Source organism: Bolinopsis microptera, chromosome 2 (genome assembly GCF_026151205.1).
Source record: "Bolinopsis microptera isolate Bmic1 chromosome 2, MBARI_Bmic_1.0, whole genome shotgun sequence".
In the NCBI taxonomy this organism is placed as follows: Eukaryota; Metazoa; Ctenophora; class Tentaculata; order Lobata; family Bolinopsidae; genus Bolinopsis; species Bolinopsis microptera.
The window spans coordinates 1,317,263-1,340,894 of NC_087073.1; the positions used below are offsets into that span (position 1 = coordinate 1,317,263).

Sequence of the window (23,632 nt, forward strand, 5' to 3'; positions counted from 1 at the left end):
TACTAGAGTATTGCTGTACCAAATTAGTGTACTGCTACTAGAGTATTGCATACCAAATTAGTGTACTGCTACTAGAGTATTGCTGTACCAAATTAGTGTACTGCTACTAGAGTATTGCTGTACCAAATTAGTGTACTGCTACTAGAGTATTGCTGTACCAAATTAGTGTACTGCTACTAGAGTATTGCTGTACCAAATTAGTGTACTGCTACTAGAGTATTGCTGTACCAAATTAGTGTACTGCTACTAGAGTACTGCTGTACCAAATTAGTGTACTGCTACTAGAGTATTGCATACCAAATTAGTGTACTGCTACTAGAGTATTGCTGTACCAAATTAGTGTACTGCTACTAGAGTATTGACAGTGGAACAATGTGTCACTTAATGCGTGTCAGTTAATGTTAGACAAATTGTTGCAAAATTAAAAGACAAATCAAAATAGACTGAATGGAGAAGGATTTGTGAAGTATCGAGGAGAGCTGAAGCTAGACGGTACGTGACCAGTGGCGTAACCAGGCAACGTAACGCCACGGTAAGTGACCAGTGGCGTAACCAGGCAACGTAACGCCACGGTAAGTGACCAGTGGCGTAACCAGGCAACGTAACGCCACGGTAAGTGACCAGTGGCGTAACCAGGCAACGTAACGCCACGGTACGTGACCAGTGGCGTAACCAGGCAACGTAACACCACGGTACGTGACCAGTGGCGTAACCAGGCAACGTAACGCCACTGCATGTCACGCATCACGTGCTGCTAACAGTTTGTCAATAAGAGTTGCACTAGTTACCATGGTTATTAGTGTAACCCTATGGCCGGGACTTCACTGTCGCAGTTGAAATGCAAAAGTATAAACCAGCCTTACATTTTCGTAGTTAAAACGGTGCGAAAGTAAATCTATTATGAGGGAGGGAGCGAGAGTGTGGGAGTACACACAAACTTTAGTATCTAATCACATTTGGGTCACAAAATGATCAATTAAACCACTTACCACCGACCAATTTAGGAAACCTTTATCCTTTTATCATTTGGTTTTCCAGCCCCCGTAACTTACCGTTTTCTTGATTGAGCCGTTCAGAAATTACAGACAGACAGACAGACAGACAGACAGACAGACAGACAGACAGACAGACAGACAGTCAGACAGACAGACAGACAGACAGACAGACAGACAGACAGACAGACAGACAGACAGACAGACAGACAGACAGACAGACAGACAGACAGACACATCTTGAGATTATTATTATTGATAGATAATACTAGAAAGTATTATGTAAGTATTATGTAAGTATTATGTAAGTATTTACCTGCCAGGATCATCGAAGTATAAATGTAGTTGCTGAGCAACAGAGTCTTGGAACTGAAGAATAGCTCTCCACTCCTTCAAACAAAAGGTAATCTCTCTGTCTACTGATACATCGTAGCAGGAGAACTCAGTGCTAGCTAACCGCATTTCAGTCTGCAGCACCTGGAACAGTACCAAGTTGGAACAGTGCCAAGTTGGAACAGTGCCAAGTTGGAACAGTGCCAAGTTGGAACAGTGCCAAGTTGGAACAGTGCCAAGTTGGAACAGTGCCAAGTTGGAACAGTGCCAAGTTGGAACAGTGCCAAGTTGGAACAGTGCCAAGTTGGAACAGTGCCAGGTTGGAACAGTACCAAGTTGGAACAGTGCCAAGTTGGAACAGTGCCAGGTTGGAACAGTGCCAAGTTGGAACAGTGCCAAGTTGGAACAGTGCCAGGTTGGAACAGTACCAAGTTGGAACCAGGGGTGTAGGAAGAGTGGGGGCAGGGGGGGCGACCGCCCCCCCCCCCCATAAAATCTGGAAAAGGGGCGAAAAGGGGCCAACTTTTTCAAGTAAATTAGCAGGATACAATCCAGCTGTGAGCTGGCATGAACATGAAATCTGATAATTTATATTACATATTCCGATATTACATGTCAGGATTCATCAGAAGTTCAGGAACCTAGCGATTATAAAATTCAGATAACATTGCTGGTTACTCTTCTATGCCGTGTTCAGTATTTTCAATACCAGAATCTTTCAATGAACCAGAAATCTGTTAATTTATATTACATATTCTGATATTAAACGGGTAGCTGATTTTGATAAAATAACATCGTGATCCGGCGTGATCAATTATTTTAATTGAAGTACAACGGCTGCACCCCTGACTTTTTAACTTAACAAGAGACGTATAATGTATATATTAGGACATTTGTAATTTGATAAAATTTAAAGTTTTGGTGTGTGAATTAAAGGTCTTTAAAACAAAACATATTACATGTCAGGATTCATCAGAAGTTCAGAAGCCTAGCGAGTATAAAATTCAGATAACATTACTGATTACTTTTTTATGCCGTGGGAGTAAATTAGTAAGACACAGTTTGCCCCTTGTAGTCCAAATTTACATTACCTCATTGCTAGAATTCGTTCCTTAAAACAAATTTTCCAAGAATTGTTCCAGTTTCTCCTTCCTTGCATGTTGTACCCTCTTTGAGAGTGAGACCTATAACTGTAAGAATATTTTTCAAAATTTGCAGGACATTTCCTTTGACCCTTAATTAAATGGGCACAACAAAATCTTTCTGGATTTATCATTTCACATTGCTAGATTTCAATTCTGGAAGCAAATTTCCTGAAATTCTTTTCCAGAGAATGCAATATGCACCCCTTTTTCGAACTACACTTATTTCGCAAGAGCTGCTTGCAGGCCCTAATAATTAATATGCATTTAAAATCGTATTATTTTAATCATTCTTGAAACTGTGTTTGAAAATGATCTCTATTGCCAAATTGCTCAGCTAGGCCTTTTACACGTTTTCAGGCTGTGGCCAAAGCGCGTGCTAAATTTGAAAAACTCTAAGATTTTGGCCCCCTCATGAAGAAAATCATTCCTACACCCCTGGTTGGAACAGTGCCAAGTTGGAACAGTGCCAAGTTGGAACAGTGCCAGGTTGGAACAGTGCCAGGTTGGAACAGTGCCAAGTTGGAACAGTGCCAAGTTGGAACAGTGCCAAGTTGGAACAGTGCCAAGTTGGAACAGTGCCAGGTTGGAACAGTGCCAGGTTGGAACAGTACCAAGTTGGAACAGTGCCAAGTTGGAACAGTGCCAGGTTGGAACAGTGCCAAGTTGGAACAGTGCCAAGTTGGAACAGTGCCAGGTTGGAACAGTACCAAGTTGGAACAGTGCCAAGTTGGAACAGTGCCAAGTTAAAACACTGTATAATAATGGACTGATCTGTAGTCTGGGAGACAATTTCGCAATCAACACGTGATTTCAAAGAATTTATGATCTACAATTATAAGTCTCCAGACACAGTACAATTAATAAGAATCGGGACGTTCTTTTAATTCCGACAAATATCCCGATAGTGATTCCGGCAACAATTCTAGAATATTCCAGAATATTCTATACTATTCTTTGATGTTATGTAATGTTCTGTAATGTTCTGCAATGTTCTGTAATGTTCTGTAATGTTCTGTAATGTTCTGTAATGTTCTGTAATGTCCTGTAATGCTCTGTAATGTCCTGTAATGTCCTGTAATGTCCTGTAATGTCCTGTAATGCTCTGTAATGCTCCGTAATGCTCTGTAATGTCCTGTAATGTTCTGTAATGTTCTGTAATGTTCTGTAATGTTCTGTAATGTTCTGTAATGTTCTGTAATGTTCTGTAATGTTCTGTAATGTTCTGTAACGCTCTGTAATGTTCTGTAATGCTCTGTAATGCTCTGTAATGCTCTGTAATGATCTGTAATGTTCTGTAACGCTCTGTAATGTTCTGTAATGCTCTGTAATGCTCTGTAATGCTCTGTAACGCTCTGTAATGTTCTGTAATGCTCTGTAATGCTCTGTAATGATCTGTAATGCTCTGTAATACTCTGTAATGCTCTGTAATGTTCTGTAATGTTCTGTAATGTTCTGTAATGCTCTGTAATGTTCTGTAATGTTCTGTAATGCTCTGTAATGTTCTGTAATGCTCTGTAATGCTCTGTAATGTTCTGTAATGTTCTGTAATGCTCTGTAATACTCCGTAATGCGCTGTAATGCTCTGTAATGTTCTGTTATGCTCTGTAATGCTCTGTAATGCTCTGTAATACTCCGTAATGTTCTGTAATGTTCTGTAATGCTCTGTAACGCTCTGTAATGTTCTGTAATGCTCTGTGACTGTAATGTTCTGTAATGTTCTGTAATGCTCTGTTATGCTCTGTAATGTTCTGTAATGTTCTGTTATGCTCTGTAATGCTCTGTAATGCTCTGTAATACTCCGTAATGCTCTGTTATGCTCTGTAATGTTCTGTAATGTTCTGTAATGCTCTGTAACGCTCTGTAATGCTCTGTAATGTTCTGTAATGTTCTGTAATGTTCTGTAATGCTCTGTTATGCTCTGTAATGTTCTGTAATGCTCTGTTATGCTCTGTAATGTTCTGTAATGTTCTGTAATGTTCTGTAATATTCTGTAATGTTCTGTAATGCTCTGTAATGCTCTGTAATGCTCTGTAACGCTCTGTAATGCTCTGTAATGTTCTGTAATGTTCTGTAATGTTCTGTAATGTTCTGTAATATTCTGTAATGTTCTGTAATGTTCTGTAATGTTCTGTTATGCTCTGTAATGCTCTGTTATGTTCTGTAATGCTCTGTAATGCTCTGTAATGCTCTGTAACGCTCTGTAATGTTCTGTAATGTTCTGTAATGTTCTGTAATGCTCTGTAATGCTCTGTAACGCTCTGTAATGTTCTGTAATGTTCTGTAATGCTCTGTAATGTTCTGTAACGCTCTGTAATGCTCTGTTATGTTCTGTAACAGTACCTTGCCGTACTGACTCTCCTCCTCTACATAGTTACTGAGCATCGTGTGGTCATGTTTAGCGTTTAGGGTTATCTCCGCCACATTAGTAGGGAAATGTACGACGCAGTCTCCTAGAAACCTGGGACAAACGGGATTAGAACGGTATTATGTGTACAGTATTGGTACTAGCATAATGGTATTATGTGTACAGTATTGGTACTAGCATAATGGTATTGTATGCTAGTACAGTATTGGTACTAGCATAATGGTATTGTATATGCTAGCACAGTATTGGTACTAGCATAATGGTATTATATGCTAGTACAGTATTGGTACTAGCATAATGGTATTGTATGCTAGTACAGTATTGGTACTAGCATAATGGTATTATATGCTAGTACAGTATTGGTACTAGCATAATGGTATTATATGCTAGTACAGTATTAGTACTAGCATAATAGTATTGTATGCTAGTACAGTATTGGTACTAGCATAATGGTATTATATGCTAGTACAGTATTGGTACTAGCATAATGGTATTGTATATGCTAGTACAGTATTGGTCTTTATATAAATTACAAGTTAACTCAAGTCACATAAACACTGAACCTTAGTCACAACAAACTGAACTAAAGAAATGACGTTGCTGTCAGAATAAAAACAAGAGTTTTTACAAAAACATAGACGGAAAGTTTCAATGTGAACACTTACTTTTGGTCTGAGACGATGTGAATGACAGAAGAGTTTTTATTGAAGATAGCACTGAGTCCCTCGCATTCCTGGAACGTTAAGTTGAACTGCTTCTTTATTCCTGAAATCAGAAGAGTTGTAACATTACAGTGAACAGTCATAGTACTGTTGCTAGGTTACTGTTGATAGGTTACTGTTGCTGGGTACTGTTGCTAGGTTACTGTTGCTAGGTTACTGTTGCTAGGTTACTGTTGCTAGGTACTGTTGCTAGGTTACTGTTGCTAGGTTACTGTTGCTAGGTTACTGTTGCTAGGTACTGTTGCTAGGTTACTGTTGCTAGGTTACTATTGCTGGGTTACTGTTGCTAGGTTACTGTTGCTAGGTTACTGTTGCTAGGTTACTGTTGCTAGGTTACTGTTGCTAGGTTACTGTTGCTGGGTTACTGTTGCTAGGTTACTATTGCTGGGTTACTGTTGCTAGGTTACTGTTGCTAGGTTACTGTTGCTAGGTTACTGTTGCTAGGTTACTGTTGCTGGGTTACTGTTGCTAGGTACTGTTGCTGGGTTGCTGTTGCTAGGTTACTGTTGCTAGGTTACTGTTGCTAGGTTACTGTTGCTAGGTTACTGTTGCTAGGTTACTGTTGCTGGGTTACTGTTGCTAGGTACTGTTGCTAGGTTACTGTTGCTAGGTTACTGTTGCTAGGTTACTGTTGCTAGGTTACTGTTGCTAGGTTACTGTTGCTAGGTTACTATTGCTGGGTTACTGTTGCTAGGTTACTGTTGCTAGGTTACTGTTGCTGGGTTATTGTTGCTAGGTACTGTTGCTGGGTTGCTGTTGCTAGGTTACTGTTGCTAGGTTACTGTTGCTGGGTTACTGTTGCTAGGTACTGTTGCTAGGTTATTGTTGCTAGGTTACTGTTGCTAGGTTACTGTTGCTGGGTTACTGTTGCTAGGTTGCAGTTGCTAGGTTACAGTTGCTAGGTTACTGTTGCTAGGTTACTGTTGCTGGGTTACTGTTGCTAGGTTATTGTTGCTAGGTTACTGTTGCTAGGTTACAGTTGCTGGGTTACTGTTGCTAGGTTACTGTTGCTAGGTTACTGTTGCTGGGTTACTGTTGCTGGGTTACTGTTGCTAGGTTACTGTTGCTAGGTACTGTTGCTAGGTTACTGTTGCTAGGTTACTGTTGCTAGGTTACAGTTGCTAGGTTACTGTTGCTAGGTTACTGTTGCTAGGTTACTGTTGCTGGGTTACTGTTGCTAGGTACAGTTGCTGGATTACTGTTGCTACGTTACTATTGCTAGGTTACTGTTGCTAGGTTACTGTTGCTAGGTTACAGTTGCTAGGTTACTGTTGCTAGGTACTGTTGCTGGGTTACTGTTGCTAGGTTACAGTTGCTAGGTTACTGTTGCTAGGTTACTGTTGCTAGGTTACTGTCGCTGGGTTACTGTTGTTAGGTTACTGTTGCTAGGTTACTGTTGCTAGGTTACTGTTGCTGGGTTACTGTTGCTAGGTACAGTTGCTGGGTTACTGTTGCTAGGTTACTGTTGCTAGGTTACTGTTGCTAGGTTACTGTTGCTAGGTAGAGGGCGAGCCCACTGCCCACCGATGGTAATACTAGTGCTTATCTCCCGACCAGCAAACTTAGCTACGATTAGATTTCAAACGAAAGATGAGCGACTTGCATATTTTCGCCGCAAAATTACTGATCACATTATAGAAAGTGAAACAGCGAAACAGAATATTTTAATACCTAAAAAGGAAAGAGGTTATAGTTTAGAAGAAGCTGTATGGTGCGTGTATTTATATAATATATAATATAATGTATATAATCTTACTATATATAAAGCGAGACGATATATATATATTTATCCGTGCCATTTTACTGACACCACGGCATCAACTTTAAAGCGAATTTCCGCAAAAACCGTAAAAGATATACAACTGAAACTTTTTTGACTGGGTCAAATGCTTTAATGGCCTCCAATTCAGCATGAAAAAATAAAAAATTGGCCAAGAATTAGTGATTTTAGAGCCCAAAATTTGGACCCCCAAGTGGTGTCTAAAACGCGAATTAAACAGGTAATAATTATTTTGGTCTGTTGAGTCTTGACACCGTTTAGAGTTATATTATACGGGTTCCTGCTAGTGTATATAATGTATATATTGTATGTAATGTATATAATGTATAAAATGTGTATAATGTGTATAATGTATATAATGAATATAATGAATATAATGAATATAATGAATATAATGAATATAATGAATATAATGAATATAATGAATATAATGAATATAATGAATATAATGAATATAATGAATATAATGAATATAATGAATATAATGAATATAATGAATATAATGAATATAATGAATATAATGAATATAATGAATATAATGAATATAATGAATATAATGAATATAATGAATATAATGAATAATGAATATAATGAATATAATGAATATAATGAATATAATGAATATAATGTATAAAATGTATAAAATGTATATAATGTATTTAGATAATGTATAACACCAGAATAATAATAACCGTGTCTGTGATTGAGACTGAAGACAAGTTCTCCTTCCACGAACTTTAATTCTATGGTAAAAGTGTCCACCGATTTCTCCAGAGAAGCCAAGTTCTTGAAAATGGACAGGCACGACTGAAATGAAAAACATTTATAAGATCACAGAAAGGTTAAAAGTAGTCAGCAATGTTTTAAAACCTATGAATGTGTAATATATAAGTTCTTATTACCCACTAATCAATTAATTAATTACCCACTAATTAATTAAGTGATCGTTCATATACTATGCTTGGTGTAGCTCGTTGGGATAGTATAGGAATTCCAGTTCCTATAGTTGGGAATGAGGTAGTTGTCTGTTTACAGATCGCCCTCTAAACTTACAAGGAAATATTTCCTGTAGATCCTTGGTATATAAGCAACATTTGACAAAGCATAGTGCGGAGTGAGCTAAGTGCCCATCCTTGGAGAACCCGGTGGATGTCCTTGCTGTACGGCAGTGTTAAACAAGGAACTGAAACCGAGGGGTTCCGTTCAGACCCTTCTCACTTTGTTTCTGTCTAGTTCTAATGTAGGTACCGTCACAATAGTGACTTTAATATACAGGCCCTTCACACTTTGTTTCTGTCTAGTTCTAATGTAGGTACCGTCACAATAGTGACTTTAATATACAGGCCCTTCTCACTTTGTTTCTGTCTAGTTATAATGTAGGTACCGTCACAATAGTGACTTTAATATACAGGCCCTTCTCACTTTGTTTCTGTCTAGTTCTAATGTAGGTACCGTCACAATAGTGACTTTAATATACAGGCCCTTCTCACTTTGTTTCTGTCTAGTTCTAATGTAGGTACCGTCACAATAGTGACTTAAATATACAGGCCCTTCTCACTTTGTTTCTGTCTAGTTCTAATGTAGGTACCGTCACAATAGTGACTACGTTAAAGGGTTTACTGTTATTTTTAATGTTTTAAAACCTCTAAACTTATAATTTAAGTATGCTCCTAAATCATGAAAATTGGTTTTATCTACGGTTTAAATGACCAAACAATTATGCAAGCAACATGTAATTAGCAGTAAGAAAGTCCTTACCCTTGCTGAGACTTTGCAGCGAAGTTCACCCGAATTTTGGCTTTGGAGGGAGAATTTTGAGAAAAAGGAAGTTTGAAAAAGAAAGGATCCATAGGCAGAGCGGGATAGATTAACTGTACGTACAGCGAGCTGAAAATGTAGGAAATATAATCAACTATCAATACTGAATTATATGAAACAGTTAATCAGTGGTTTAGAGGAGTTGGGAAGTTCCCGATTTGTGAAATTCTGAAACAGAGAGCACTTACCCCACTAGCTTCACCCTCAAAGTATATCTCCTCTCCAACCTTCGCGAGACATAGTATAGCTTTACCAAATACTGGGGGAGGGAGCTGTCAATTTATCGTTTCAGCTGAATTTTCATCGTGCGTGCGAAGATTCTAAATTCTACAAAATGCTCAGAAGTGACGTACGTGAAAGCAAGATTCATCATGCGAATGTTTTCGCGCCGTACGCAAACATTAATTTTCCTGCAAGGACCGCAAGTGGCAACAATTCGACGAGATTTGAAATTTTGGAAAAAAAAATATTGCATTGACCGGTGACCCTCACATTTCTTTTCTGCTTGATGCACGAAACATTATCGATGTTGTCAGCAAAAATCTACGAAACAGATGAATTATTACCTTTGATATGTCGTCCAGGAGCTGTGCAATTCATTCGGTTTCCATGGTGCTGCTAAACCGTCTACCTTTAAAAATCCATCTTGATTAAGAGGTTTCCTCAATTTCTTGGGTACACTTTACACAAAGATTACCATAGTAACACTACTAGTTACTATAGTTACACAAAGATTATCCTAAATTAGTTGTAAATTTCTTTGGTATGAGACAAGAGTGAGACTCGTTAGGTGCTACACTACATAATATAGGAAAACAAGGTTTAAACTTTGGTATTTATTAATAACAATCAAAACATATACCAAAACTGAAATCGATTAATGAAAACAATATATAAACAAAATCATTTGAATCACTGAGGGTGGAATGTTAACTTGAATGACTATAATGATATCACGACTATAATTAAGAGATAAAACAAAACATCACATTTTACCAAATCTTTAAAAGCCAGTTATGTCACTGAAGCCCAAATGCAAATGACGTTTGAAACAGAAGTTGCCAAAATTTAAAAACGCATAAAATACTAAATAAAACAGAGCACTTGAAACTTCACTTAGTTCTGCCAGCGCGCTAGATAAAACAGAGCACAAACTTCACTTAGTTCTGCCAGCACGCTAAATAAAACAGAGCACAAACTTCACTTAGTTCTGCCAGCGCGCTAGATAAAACAGAGCACAAACTTCACTTAGTTCTGCCAGCGCGCTCCTTCGCACCATCTGTCAGACAATATGCGGGTTTGTAGGTTGTACCATCCTCGCAAAGCAAGGCCGGGTTCCTCTGAGTGTTGTGGATATTACCTAAGGAAGTGTACCCCTCATTGTATAAAGTACAGTAAGGTACATTCATCTCCCTAATAAAGCACCACACATGTTTATAGGACCAGGATAAGATGGGGCTAACCCTCATCAGACTGGGCCAGCCCGGATCACAGGGAGTGAAGGAGCGAAGAGAGGCTGAGTAGGGGTCTGTGGATCTGGTACCCATTAGTACAGCCGACAAGTGAGGCATGTCAGCCTTCAGTTCGAACAGCGCGTCTTTTATTTTACCATTCTTCTTTACTATCGTTAGTCTGTACAAATCTGCAGATTGGGCTATAAAGTTATTGAGTTCAGGAAAAACCTCCTCAGTTTCGATATTAACGGTTATAACATTAGTGTTGTGTAAGTTGAGTCTCTGGAGTGTCATATGTAACAGGTGGAGAAGGACGGTGCAATCTTTTCCTCCGTTGAACGCCAGAGCGATGTTTTCCAGTCCATATTTATTGATAGCTTCGGTGATGAAACCTAAACTCTCCTCAATTAGAACCTTGATATCTTCACTGCATTGCAATGTTTCTGTGTTGAGAACAGGATTCAATAACATTGACTAAGGGAATTTTAGTGTTAAAATAAAGTTTGAATAAGAAACGTTATAAAAAATGTATACAGTAACACGGATTACCATAAGAAACTGTCCCAAATTTAGAAATAATCGATTTCTGGGATATAATTACCACGGAGTGTAATAAGAGTATGTCCAGAATTAACAATTCGAGTATAAAACTCTTTCAGCAATTACCAAATTGTATAAAGAGTTTGGCCGGAAAACATAATTGACAAATAATAAAATACCCATATTATTTCAATAAATTAAAGAAGTTTATATTTTAGTTTATATAATGATACTCAAAAGTAAAAACTAAAAACTGAAACGTAATCAATGAGAACAGAACGGGTCACGACACCAAATAGCAAAGCCAAAACTTCATCTTATCTGCCTTCAAGCACACTTAAAAACACTAACTCCTGCGTTAACTTTCACGTATAGATTCAGAAATGAGAGAGTTATTATGAAAATATTCATCCCTTGCTACCAGCCTCACTTTCTTGCTTCATAGTACACATTCTCTAAATACCTAGGTGTTACTAGGGTGTTACTAAGGTGATACTAGGTGTTACTAGGGTGTTACTAACTCACTTTCTTGCTTCATAGTACACATAGCATACAACAAGAACTCGTGTTGACACTTATCTTTATCTCCTTTATCTATCACGCATTCTCTAAACTGCATCTTAAACTTAGAACAGTCCCCGGACTCTAGTACATTCACCAAGCTCTGTGTCTCATCACAAGTTAACCTCTGCTTCTCGTTTTTCAAAGAGTCCGCCAGTCCGGCTATTCGCTGTAACCTCATCTCTTCTGCTTGTTTTGCTTCTTCTACTTCGGACATGATTAACTAGGAGATATCACTGATCAAGGAACTTTGATAATCAGAAATGTTATATAAAAGTTATGGGACAAAATCTGCTCATCTTTTCAAATAAGGACATCAATATTCAAAAGTTCAGAAATGTTTTTCCTGGAACTTTTTCATACTTTTGAATAAAAAACAGTGATAAACAATCAAAGTGATCAAAAAAGTATTTCAGACCAATTAATTCAAAACCTATTAACAAAATTACAAGGGTCACTGCACGAGGCTGGCAAAGCAAACATTCCCAGGATATCTGAGGAAACACCACCCTGATGTCTACTGTCTTTATTGTGCAGTAACCTTCCTCAAGATACAACTTCTTCTTTTTTATCAGGCTGATCTGATTTAGTAATGTTATCATTGAACCCGGGCTGATCTGATTTAGTAATGTTATCATTGAACCCGGGCTGATCTGATTTAGTAATGTTATCATTGAACCCCAAATCATCTAAATCTTCACTAACCATCAGATCATTGTCCATTCTACACTGCAAATACTCTCTGCTCTCTACCCTGCACTTCCTCTGATTGTACTCATGTTCCTTTAAACAGGACATGAAGGTCTGCATAAGGGCCTTGCACTCTCCAAAGTGATCGAGAGGGAAGCTGCCCTTGTCGGGGGGTGAGCCTCGCGGAGTTTGCCGGGCCCAGTTCATCCTCTGTTAATCCTCCTACCTTGGAAACGCAACTGTGGTAAGTTTAAATGAAATTTTAAATGAAATACGGTTGCAGTTTTTGATGATGGTTATTAAGAAAATTGGCATATTGAAGGGATACACAATTAGAGTATAACGCCAATTTGACGTAGTAATAGTATATTCGTTTAAGTTAATTGTAAAACTTCCTACCTGTGTCTTCATTTCATTTTATATTTTGGCCCCCCCCGGCCCCCCCCCCCCGGCCCCCACCCACACCATTACAAGGTATAGTTTGCCCCCCCCCCGGCCCCCCCCCCCCGGCCCCTCTACTTTCTACAGAAACACAAAACACAAAACAAGTGTTAACAAGTTAAAAACAGATATATAAACTTTATACTGGCACGAGATGAAATACCCGAGGGGTAGGAAAGGAAACAAGAGATAAATTATGCGAGGTAATGTGAGAATTCGGTTCAGTTATGACTCATTTAAATGTTCTGACGTCATAGTTAATAGAATCAGTGCCACGAAAATAACCCAGAAAAATATGCGGTTTTAAAGACCGCAACAATTTCCGCTACTTCGTAATCCTGATTATTGCCCGGCAGATTCCTAGTTCGCATACAATCATTATCGTAGTTGACTGAGCTGTAATATGTTCATGTTGTCGAACTTACCCCGAGCTACTAGAACTTTTTTGTTTTGCTTAATTAAATTATTCGGGGGGGACAATTGGTATTTTTTTGCAAAACTTGATTTCGAGATAGCAGTTTGACCAACAAACTAGGATATATTTTGCCATGCAAAATTCAGAATTTGGCAGCCAAATTTTTTTGAGGTCTAAATCAAAAATTCGTTCCTAAAATAAGGTGGAAATGCGATTAAGAGTCGATTCCGAAAATTTCATGCAAAAATTTTAAAAACTGATTGAGTTGTTACAATTTTAATGAGATCAATTCCGCGAATATCGAAAACCAAGATACAGGCACTTTTGTTTATTTTTTGCGGTCTTTTCGCCTTAGTATCCACATTTAAACAGATATAAAGCTATAACTTACAGAGAATATGTAGTTTAGGCTTACCTTTCATATAAAAAATATTGATATTTGACCAATTTATGGGCCGAAATCTATCAAATTTGTTGCGTATGCCCAAATATGGGCATATGGTTTTTGGCTCATAACTCAGTAATTTGTTGTCCAATCTTGATGAAATTTCATATACGAGTTCAGGAGACCACTAGCTACAATTAGAGCACCTAAAACCTGGGTTTTTGACATGTTCAGGGTATTTGGCCAAATTAGGTCTGTTTGTTAATACAAAATTATAACAACAATTCGTCACAAGAGAACAGAGAACAGTAAATTAAATTTCAGAGTTGCTTGATAATACAAATATTATATATTGTATATAAATTTTTTGTTGTAAGTTTATTTTGTTTAGCATTTTATTCAATGACAAAAGATAAAAAATTCCTGAAACCCACCGTTGTATTGTAAAGAAGCAAATTATGATTAGCTTTTCTGTGAATAATTTAAAATTCATTTCACAAAAAATGAATATCATACTCAATTAACGACTCGTGCCCGAACAAAAAACAATTTGAAAACTTAAGAATTATACACCGGGAAGCTTGCAATATTGATCATGACTGATAACAACTGAATCCTACAGTTCAAGTTTAGGCCACAAGGTTGAAACAATTATTGTTCAAATGATAATTGGTACCTAGTGGTTCAATTAGTGGTACCTATATTGGTACCTAGTGGTTCCGAAAGAAAGATATTATATTGTCAATAATATCAAACATTCAATTAAAAATAATCTGAAATCATAAGACAGCATTAAGGTTTGTGTCGGCCAACCCAAATGACCTCAAAAATGTGTTTATTCAACTGGAAAGTTGACCTTTTGGACCTCAAAGTCAAACAACGAATTTAGGCATATTTTTCGTTTTTCATATTAAAATGGAAGTGGAAAATAACCGCAACTAGCATATTTATATTATATGAGTTATGAATAAAAAAACACCCGAAAATGCTTCCTTTTAAATTTATGGTAGAAAATGTGATTTTTTCTAACAAAACAATCCATTGTTCATTGACGGACTTTTTGGTCAAAACAATCCTGAAAAGAAAAATTACCAATTTTTGACTTTCAAAATGTATAAAAACACAGCCTTTTCAGATGCGATATCAAGATTTTACACACATCTTGAACAAGATATGAATAAACTTCGTGCAAAATTTCAGCTCAATATCACAACAAATTATTGACTTAAAGCCTCTAAACAAAACAAATTGTGCTTTTTCCGAAAAATGCACTTTAACCAGGAAATGCTCGATTACAGAAATCGGTATTCTCAAAGAACCATTTGTTGGTGTGGAAACGGTGCGCTAGATGAGCACTGAACTTCCTATGAGTTCATTTGGGCTGGAAATTTTTGGTGTATGCCCCCTTAACCACCCTCGCCATAATTCGTCAATCCAAGATCTTGATTTAGTCAAGTCTGAAAATCTACAATTCCAGTGACAAGAGCTGAGGGGTGATCTTGATTTAGTCAAGTCTGAAAATCTACAATTCCAGTGACAAGAGGCGTGATCTTGATTTAGTCAAGTCTGAAAATCCACAATTCCAGTGACAAGAGGGGTGATCTTGATTTAGTCAAGTCTGAAAATCCACAATTCCTGTGACAAGAGGGGTGATCTTGATTTAGTCAAGTCTGAAAATCTACAATTCCAGTGACAAGAGGGGTGATCTTGATTTAGTCAAGTCTGAAAATCTACAATACCAGTGACAAGAGGCGTGATCTTGATTTAGTCAAGTCTGAAAATCCACAATTCCTGTGACAAGAGGGGTGATCTTGATTTAGTCAAGTCTGAAAATCTACAATTCCAGTGACAAGAGGGGTGATCTTGATTTAGTCAAGTCTGAAAATCTACAATACCAGTGACAAGAGGCGTGATCTTGATTTAGTCAAGTCTGAAAATCCACAATTCCTGTGACAAGAGGCGTGATCTTGATTTAGTCAAGTCTGAAAATCCACAATTCCAGTGACAAGAGGCGTGATCTTGATTTAGTCAAGTCTGAAAATCCACAATTCCAGTGACAAGAGGCGTGATCTTGATTTAGTCAAGTCTGAAAATCTACAATTCCAGTGACAAGAGGGGTGATCTTGATTTAGTCAAGTTTGAAAATCTACAATTCCAGTGACAAAAGGCGTGATCTTGATTTAGTCAAGTCTGAAAATCCACAATTCTAGTGACAAGAGGCGTGATCTTGATTTAGTCAAGTCTGAAAATCTACAATTCCAGTGACAAGAGGGGTGATCTTGATTTAGTCAAGTCTGAAAATCTACAATTCCAGTGACAAGAGGGGTGATCTTGATTTAGTCAAGTCTGAAAATCCACAATTCCAGTGACAAGAGGCGTGATCTTGATTTAGTCAAGTCTGAAAATCCACAATTCCAGTGACAAGAGGGGTGATCTTGATTTAGTCAAGTCTGAAAATCTACAATTCCAGTGACAAGAGGCGTGATCTTGATTTAGTCAAGTCTGAAATCCACAATACCAGTGACAAGAGGCGTGATCTTGATTTAGTCAAGTCTGAAAATCTACAATTCCAGTGACAAGAGGGGTGATCTTGATTTAGTCAAGTCTGAAAATCTACAATTCCAGTGACAAGAGGCGTGATCTTGATTTAGTCAAGTCTGAAAATCTACAATTCCAGTTACAAGAGGGGTGATCTTGATTTAGTCAAGTCTGAAAATCCACAATCCCAGTGACAAGAGGGGTGATCTTGATTTAGTCAAGTCTGAAAATCCACAATTCCAGTGACAAGAGGCGTGATCTTCCTCTTTTTGGAGAGTTGCTGAGAGCCCTCTCCATTATAAGAAGAGCAAGACTCTGTGTTTTGGTGGATTGTAAGCTCTACAAAGTCAGTGTACGACTGGTTAGTACAGGGAATATGCATGGAGAGATCGTCCTTGTCTCTGAAGAAGGTAGAGCAGGCTTTACACTCGAACCTGGGCAGACAGGAGTGGAGATCTGTAAAGTGGGTGACCATCATCTCCCGTGTTTCACACTGGCTGCCACACTCCCAGCACTTAAACGAGCTCGCTTCTGATTTCTTGCGGGTCCACGTTTGTTTGGGGTGGGTTTTAAGGTGGGAGAGGAGCTCGTCCTCTGTTTGAAAGTACTTGTTACACCCCTTTCTAGTGCAGATCAGGGTGCTCTCCCAGGAGTGACAGCTACTCATGTGAGATGTGAACGTTTCTAGAACATCCGACACAACTGGACAAAACTTGCAGATTAACAGGGAGCAAGGGTCGTTGCCATGGACACGCTTAAAATGCTGTTTAAGATAGATCGGGTCGAAGAAAGTTTTGATGCAAAACGGACATTTACTGTAGTTAATAGTTTTCTTGTGTGTTTTCTGCATGTGCTCCATAAGCTGAGTGGTAGATGTGAAAAATGCCTGACAATCAGGGCAGACCTTTCTGTCGTTACAGTTGAAAGTTGAACTGTGTTTTTTGGTGAAATGATTCTCGAGATCATATTTGTGCATGTAGCGCCGTTCGCACAGTGAACACACAAACTGTTTCTCTTTGACATGAACACTTTTAATGTGGCGTCGAACGGAAGAGATGTCTTTGAAGGAGGCGCTGCAAGTGGGACACACTTTATTCTTCTTGTGCACGTTAATGGTGTGTTGTCGGAGATCTTTCTTCGAGTTGAGTATTTCAGGGCATATGTAGCACGGGTATTCACCTTCTTCATTCCTTACTTTTATCATTCTGCGAGTTGTACAGGTTAGTGGAACATTACAGAATATTTAAAAACAATCACTCAGAATTGCTGGCAGGATTATATTATCATATTCAATAAAAACATAGTGAAGTTTGTAATGTTCCGAGACAATAAACACAAGGTTTTAATGGTCTAATAATTGTCGCAAGAAAGAATACTGTAGCCTCAGCTGTTTCCCAAACTACAGACTCCCAGATCCCAACTTAATTAAGGTACCCCCTACGTTATATGGTAAGTGGTTACCTCATGGCTCAGTGGCTTAGTCGGTTAATCCGCTTGTCTACTGACCTGGAGGTTGCAAGTTTGAATCCCAGTTGGGCTAAAATCTCAAAAACTGAAGGGCAGCCGTCACTCACCAAACCATGGTGTAAATGGTAGTGGCTTTCGTTAGAGCTGCGAAAATAACAGAGTGCATCATATGCCTGGGCCGGCATCCCGACTATGCTGCAGGGAAATCTGTACCGAAAGGACCGAGCGATACACGAAAAGGAAATCGGCTCCTCGTTCCTAGCTTGCTAGGTTCGCCATGTTGTTGTTGTTGTTGGTTACCTCACTTTAGTTTAGTAGAGGGCAGGGAAGTAGTGCATGTATTTAGCTCAGCACATTGGTATGGATTATAAAGGAGCACACTTAGAACATAATACATTGGTATTCTTTCCTGCGACCGTAGATCGATATGTAATCAATTACAATGTGTAGAGGACCACTACTAATGGTGTAATAATTACTAATGGTGTAATAATTACTAATGGTGTAATAATGGAATAAATAAAATTTGTACAGTCAAACACCCGTTTATTATTGGCTCATATTGCAAAACAAGGACTCATGATGAATCTGGTAGAGGATTACAATTAATCAGCAAAACAAGGACTCATGATGAATCTGGTAGAGGATTACAATTAATCAGAATATATTTGGCATTTTGCCAAAAGGAATTTGACCATACATTATTGATACAGTAAATCTTTGAATACTGAAATACAATAAGATTTAAGATTACATTCTGATGGGTCAGATTATGACATTCTCAACATTATGATGTACTCTGAGTACCAAATACTCCATTTAGGCCAAAATAAATGTGGACATTTTGCAACAAAAAAAGGTGGATTTTCATCTGAAATACAAAAATACCCGATATGTCATTGTTTGAGGTAAGCTGTGCAATAATACAGCAATTAGACCCGACCTCACTTTAGAAATTCGTTATTAATTATTTCAATACTGCTTTAACGCAGATCAGCGTTCTCTCCCAGCGCTACAGGAGTAACGCTTCAGGAGTAACGTTTCAGGTGACATCGTGATTTTCCCGCTTTTTCTTCTTCCGCCTGTGCTTCTTACCTGCAAAAAAAGATTCGTATTGAATATGTATTATTATACAATACATTTGATACATATTATAATCATATGATAGTATTGCGTTTTAAGGCAATATATAGTACTTTTACACACAGTTTAAATAAACGCGAGATATACGGAAATATGCAATGTTATCAAAACTTTGCTGAAGTTGAACTATTTATTACAAGCTTCAATCAGTTAACAACTAACAACAAATCATCATAAAAACACGATGGAATAAGTAAGTTATACCGTAATTATTTAAAAGAGGGGATCGAGAGGTTAATTAATTACTAATAATTAATAATTAAAATGGAATTTATTCGTGAATTTAATTGTAGCTACTGGATACGGTACAGACTTGTCAGGAACAAACATGGCAATATTATATACAGGGTGTACCGTATAAAGTGTGACTTTTTTCCACTTTAATAGTTTTTGACAGAATTTAACTTCACGGTTAATTTTAACTAAATTTTGTCAGAAACATAGTTGAATTGATAAAAATAATAAAAAATATGGTTAATAGTGAAGCACCTTCCAAAAAAAGCCACCCTTCCCAAAAATTAAATAATTTAGTCTGAAATGGACATTATTCATGGCTGAGGTCCAAGATTTTCAAAATATAATAAAAACGTTTTAAAGACCTTCCTCAAAATTCTGCCTGGACAATCTCTTCTAAATGATCCCTAACACATATTTTGAAAGTTTCAGGGTGATTAATCGAAAACAGTCGGAGAAAAAATATTTTTAGACTCGATTTTCACTACGCCAGATAAACTCGATTTTCACTACGTGTGATAGAAAATCGCTCGCACAATACAATTACTTATGAGCGCTGACCTTTGACCAGCGATAACTTCGGCTAGGAACAAAATTTTTTGATAGTTTTTAGCAACTGCTCCTTCATAATATCTTGTATCATTTCTTAAAAAAGTCACACTTTCTATGGTACACCCTGTAGTTACATACACCTGTACCTCCCCACTATTATTTAACCAAGTTTACTGAAAATAATTAGTTGAACTAACCTTCACCGTCTTCATGATCCCTCCTCTTCTTCTTCTTGCGGTGACTGGATGAAAGTGAATTTTTTACATCTCCCAGCCTCCCTGGTTGCAACTTGAAAGCTGAGATCTGTTCGTAGGAAAGCGGGTTCAGGTCTCGCTGCATGGAGGGAGGCTTCCTTAACAATCCAGTTAGTCCCTCAGCATCGCTTATGGTTTTTACATCGATCTTACCTGAAAAATGACAAAATTTGTTAAAGTTTCTCAGTTCTCAACTATCAGGACCCATCAGGTAAGCTACCAACGATAGAACGATATAATATATAACATTCTCACTCACTGACTCGGAACATTTATTATCTTTTCAAAGAGGGCAAGGCCCAGGTCAAGATTTATGCGAGATTGCGAGCCAGACTCATCGCACAAAATTTGTAAATAAATGAGGAAACAGAAAAAGTTTAACTTAAAAGTTGAGGGAATTAGGAACTTAACATGTATTTTATAGTCTTAACGTGTATTTTATCACTTGTTTATATCGTGAAAACTTCGACGTAACGCGCGCGAGATTTTTGCCAGATTTTTGCGAGTTTCGTTTAAATCTCATAGCTAGGCTCACGATATCGTGAGATTTTCCGCGAGATTTCGGCTCCCTCTTTCAGCACTACATATTCGGTCGCGCGCTTGCATTTTCATCGCTTTTCAGCGTGTTTATTCACTGTACTGTCTAAGTCTTAAAGGATACTAACGTTGTTATAAGATCAAGATTCACAGTGGTTACTATAGTTACCATGGTTACCATTAAAGGAGGTCCGGTAACGGTCTAAATCTCAAGTTACTATTCCTGGCTACAGTCTACTCCATCTTTCTCAGAATATACTTGATACTGCCATAGGCATAGTGAATATTTCTTCGTTAAAAGTTTGAGAAAGGGTCTCTTCAACTGGAGAACTGACTTATTAATCCTAGCAGGTAATTGACTCTGGATCCTCATCACATTGATTCCATTCTAAATTCTAGCCATAAACAAAACAAACATTACCAGATAACTCCGTTTACAATAATTTGACATGTTCCAGTGTGAACGAGGCCTTCCCCGGACAAATCCTTAAATGCCAGTCTTCTCTAGATGAAGTACGAACAGTATAATCTATCGGATAACGTATATTACAAGGTGCTCTAATGATAATTTTAGTAAAATAATTAATAATTGCCAAAAGAATGACCGCTGACGAGACTCGAACCTGAGTCTACTGCTTGACGATCGCGCCCTAAACCATCGTGCTACGACAGGCTTACCATGATTACAATATGTAACATTATATAATTCATAAAAATACGCACGTAAATTTTTCGTTATTTATGGATCCAATTACAGTGACATACTTACAATTCTGAGAAATAAACATCGAGCGACATAAAGCGACATACTTACAATTTCGCTTACAAAGGGACTCGCGAAATCTTTTTAAATAGAAAATAATTTGTGGGGCAAGAAATCTTGCAGGCTGGGGGGGGGGGGGGGGGGGGGGGGTGGGGAGTACATTTCGCCACTGCACGTGACACGTGAAAATCGCACTTTTAGTGTCAAAATCCAATATCATCGCACTTTTTTTAGAATCTTGATAGGGGGGGCAAGGATAAACAAATGTATTACCAATTCTATCTCAAAATGATTAACTATTACTATCGACAGCTAACTGAGCAACAATGAAACTTGCATCAGCTCAGGGATGATCAATTAGTTTGTTAGCGTTATATCTTTGACGGCCCCAACGTTAATGTGGCTCTTGCTATGTGTTGGTTCAGCCGAATTAATTATTATGTAATCAAGTTTATTTTTCTCTTTTAGTTAGTTGTCATCCGGCCAAACATTAAGCAACTTATATTGCAGTACCATTTATCAATTAGTATATCAAAATATGTCATGGTAATTTTGCATGGCTGAAATGTAACGCTTGATTTATATATATAATAATTAATTGAATTTTCAAAAAAAAATATATATATATATTATTGAATATTACAGTTAGCTCCTAAATAAACCTTCCACTGAAGTCAAGAAATCGCTGAGGTTTTCTTTCATTTTCCCTTTGCATAGTTTGTTGTAGTCCGGCATGAGTCCAGTCTGGTTAAGGAGATCACCTTGTGCAGTTAGATGTCCTTGAGGTAACTCTGAAATATTTACATTACTTGAGGTAACTCTGAAATATTTACATTACTTGAGGTAACTCTGAAATATTTACATTACTTGAGGTAACTCTGAAATATTTACATTACTTGAGGTAACTCTGAAATATTTACATTACTTGAGGTAACTCTGAAATATTTACATTACTTGAGGTAACTCTGAAATATTTACATTACTTGAGGTAACTCTGAAATATTTACATTACTTGAGGTAACTCTGAAATATTTACATTACTTGAGGTAACTCTGAAATATTTACATTACTTGAGGTAACTCTGAAATATTTACATTACTTGAGGTAACTCTGAAATATTTACATTACTTGAGGTAACTCTGAAATATTTACATTACTTGAGGTAACTCTGAAATATTTACATTACTTGAGGTAACTCTGGAATATTTACATTACTTGAGGTAACTCTGAAATATTTACATTACTTGAGGTAACTCTGAAATATTTACATTACTTGAGGTAACTCTGAAATATTTACATTACTTGAGGTAACTCTGGAATATTTACATTACTTGAGGTAACTCTGAAATATTTACATTACTTGAGGTAACTCTGAAATATTTACATTACTTGAGGTAACTCTGAAATATTTACATTACTTGAGGTAACTCTGAAATATTTACATTAATTGAGGTAACTCTGAAATATTTACATTACTTGAGGTAACTCTGAAATATTTACATTACTTTAGGTAACTCTGAAATATTTACATTACTTGAGGTAACTCTGAAATATTTACATTACTTGAGGTAACTCTGAAATATTTACATTACTTGAGGTAACTCTGAAATATTTACATTACTTGAGGTAACTCTGAAATATTTACATTACTTGAGGTAACTCTGAAATATTTACATTACTTGAGGTAACTCTGAAATATTTACATTACTTGGGGTAACTCTGAAATATTTACATTACTTGAGGTAACTCTGAAATATTTACATTACTTGAGGTAACTCTGAAATATTTACATTACTTGGGGTAACTCTGAAATATTTACATTACTTGAGGTAACTCTGAAATATTTACATTACTTGAGGTAACTCTGAAATATTTACATTACTTGAGGTAACTCTGAAATATCTACATTACTTGAGGTAACTCTGAAATATTTACATTACTTGAGGTAAGTCTGAAATATTTACATTACTTGAGGTAACTCTGAAATATTTACATTACTTGAGGTAACTCTGAAATATTTACATTACTTGAGGTAACTCTGAAATATTTACATTACTTGAGGTAACTCTGTAATATTTACATTACTTGAGGTAACTCTGAAATATTTGCAAAAATTGAATGTAAGAATTTGAATAATGGTACATTATGTAAAATACAGCAAGTAAATAAATCTAAAAATATGTTTTTACTTATAACTGAGATACTTAAATAATGCAAGCTGTATGTATTATGCAATAATGATAATGCTTTTAGGTACCTGCTGGTGACGTATGAAGATAGAAAGGAGAACTTTTCACTTTTTTCTCCTCTTGAACGTGATTAGCATGTTTATCTTTTCCTTCCAGCGTTCAGCTATTTAATACATCACAAGCCTTCTATAAAAACATTATTATAACAAATTAGGGTGACTCAAATAACATAATTTCTTAAAATTAATCAAAAGCATCATCTCAAATAGCTACGCATTTTTGAGGTTTACGAAAAAGATTAATGAAATCAATCT

At 37.0% G+C, this 23,632-nt stretch overlaps 4 protein-coding genes across 5 annotated transcripts; all 4 read right to left on the reverse strand.

Moving 5' to 3' along the window:
• Nucleotides 1-1,304: 1,304 nt before the first annotated feature.
• On the reverse strand, nucleotides 1,305-9,802 carry LOC134812060 (cell cycle checkpoint control protein RAD9A-like). Its single transcript, XM_063819247.1, has 7 exons — nucleotides 9,722-9,802; nucleotides 9,344-9,414; nucleotides 9,096-9,224; nucleotides 8,030-8,144; nucleotides 5,501-5,600; nucleotides 4,811-4,928; nucleotides 1,305-1,469 (listed from the first exon to the last, which is right to left on the reverse strand). Exons 1-7 carry the CDS (start codon nucleotides 9,753-9,755, stop codon nucleotides 1,305-1,307), a joined length of 732 nt encoding a protein of 243 aa, XP_063675317.1. The 5' UTR covers nucleotides 9,756-9,802.
• A 174-nt stretch (nucleotides 9,803-9,976) lies between these two features.
• Nucleotides 9,977-11,927, reverse strand: LOC134826197 (FAD synthase-like). Its single transcript, XM_063838481.1, has 2 exons — nucleotides 11,667-11,927; nucleotides 9,977-11,083 (listed from the first exon to the last, which is right to left on the reverse strand). The coding sequence occupies exons 1-2, from the start codon at nucleotides 11,925-11,927 to the stop codon at nucleotides 10,400-10,402; spliced, it is 945 nt and encodes a 314-aa protein (XP_063694551.1). The 3' UTR covers nucleotides 9,977-10,399.
• A 329-nt stretch (nucleotides 11,928-12,256) lies between these two features.
• Nucleotides 12,257-12,607, reverse strand: LOC134826200 (cytochrome c oxidase assembly protein COX19-like). The gene has a single exon (XM_063838483.1). It carries the CDS (start codon nucleotides 12,605-12,607, stop codon nucleotides 12,257-12,259), a length of 351 nt encoding a protein of 116 aa, XP_063694553.1.
• Nucleotides 12,608-17,546: 4,939 nt separating this feature from the next.
• On the reverse strand, nucleotides 17,547-23,507 carry LOC134811518 (mediator of RNA polymerase II transcription subunit 19-B-like). 2 transcript variants are annotated; one of them, XR_010159823.1, is made up of 5 exons: nucleotides 23,387-23,507; nucleotides 21,792-21,920; nucleotides 19,773-19,982; nucleotides 18,272-18,741; nucleotides 17,547-18,222 (listed from the first exon to the last, which is right to left on the reverse strand). XR_010159823.1 is itself a non-coding variant. In XM_063818365.1 (4 exons), exons 2-4 carry the CDS (start codon nucleotides 21,862-21,864, stop codon nucleotides 18,689-18,691), a joined length of 336 nt encoding a protein of 111 aa, XP_063674435.1. In that variant the 5' UTR covers nucleotides 21,865-21,920; nucleotides 23,387-23,507; the 3' UTR covers nucleotides 17,547-18,688. The 2 variants fall into 2 exon arrangements, 1 of the variants encoding a protein (XP_063674435.1); XM_063818365.1 differs by having other exon boundaries at nucleotides 17,547-18,741.
• Between the last annotated feature and the right edge of the window lie 125 nt (nucleotides 23,508-23,632).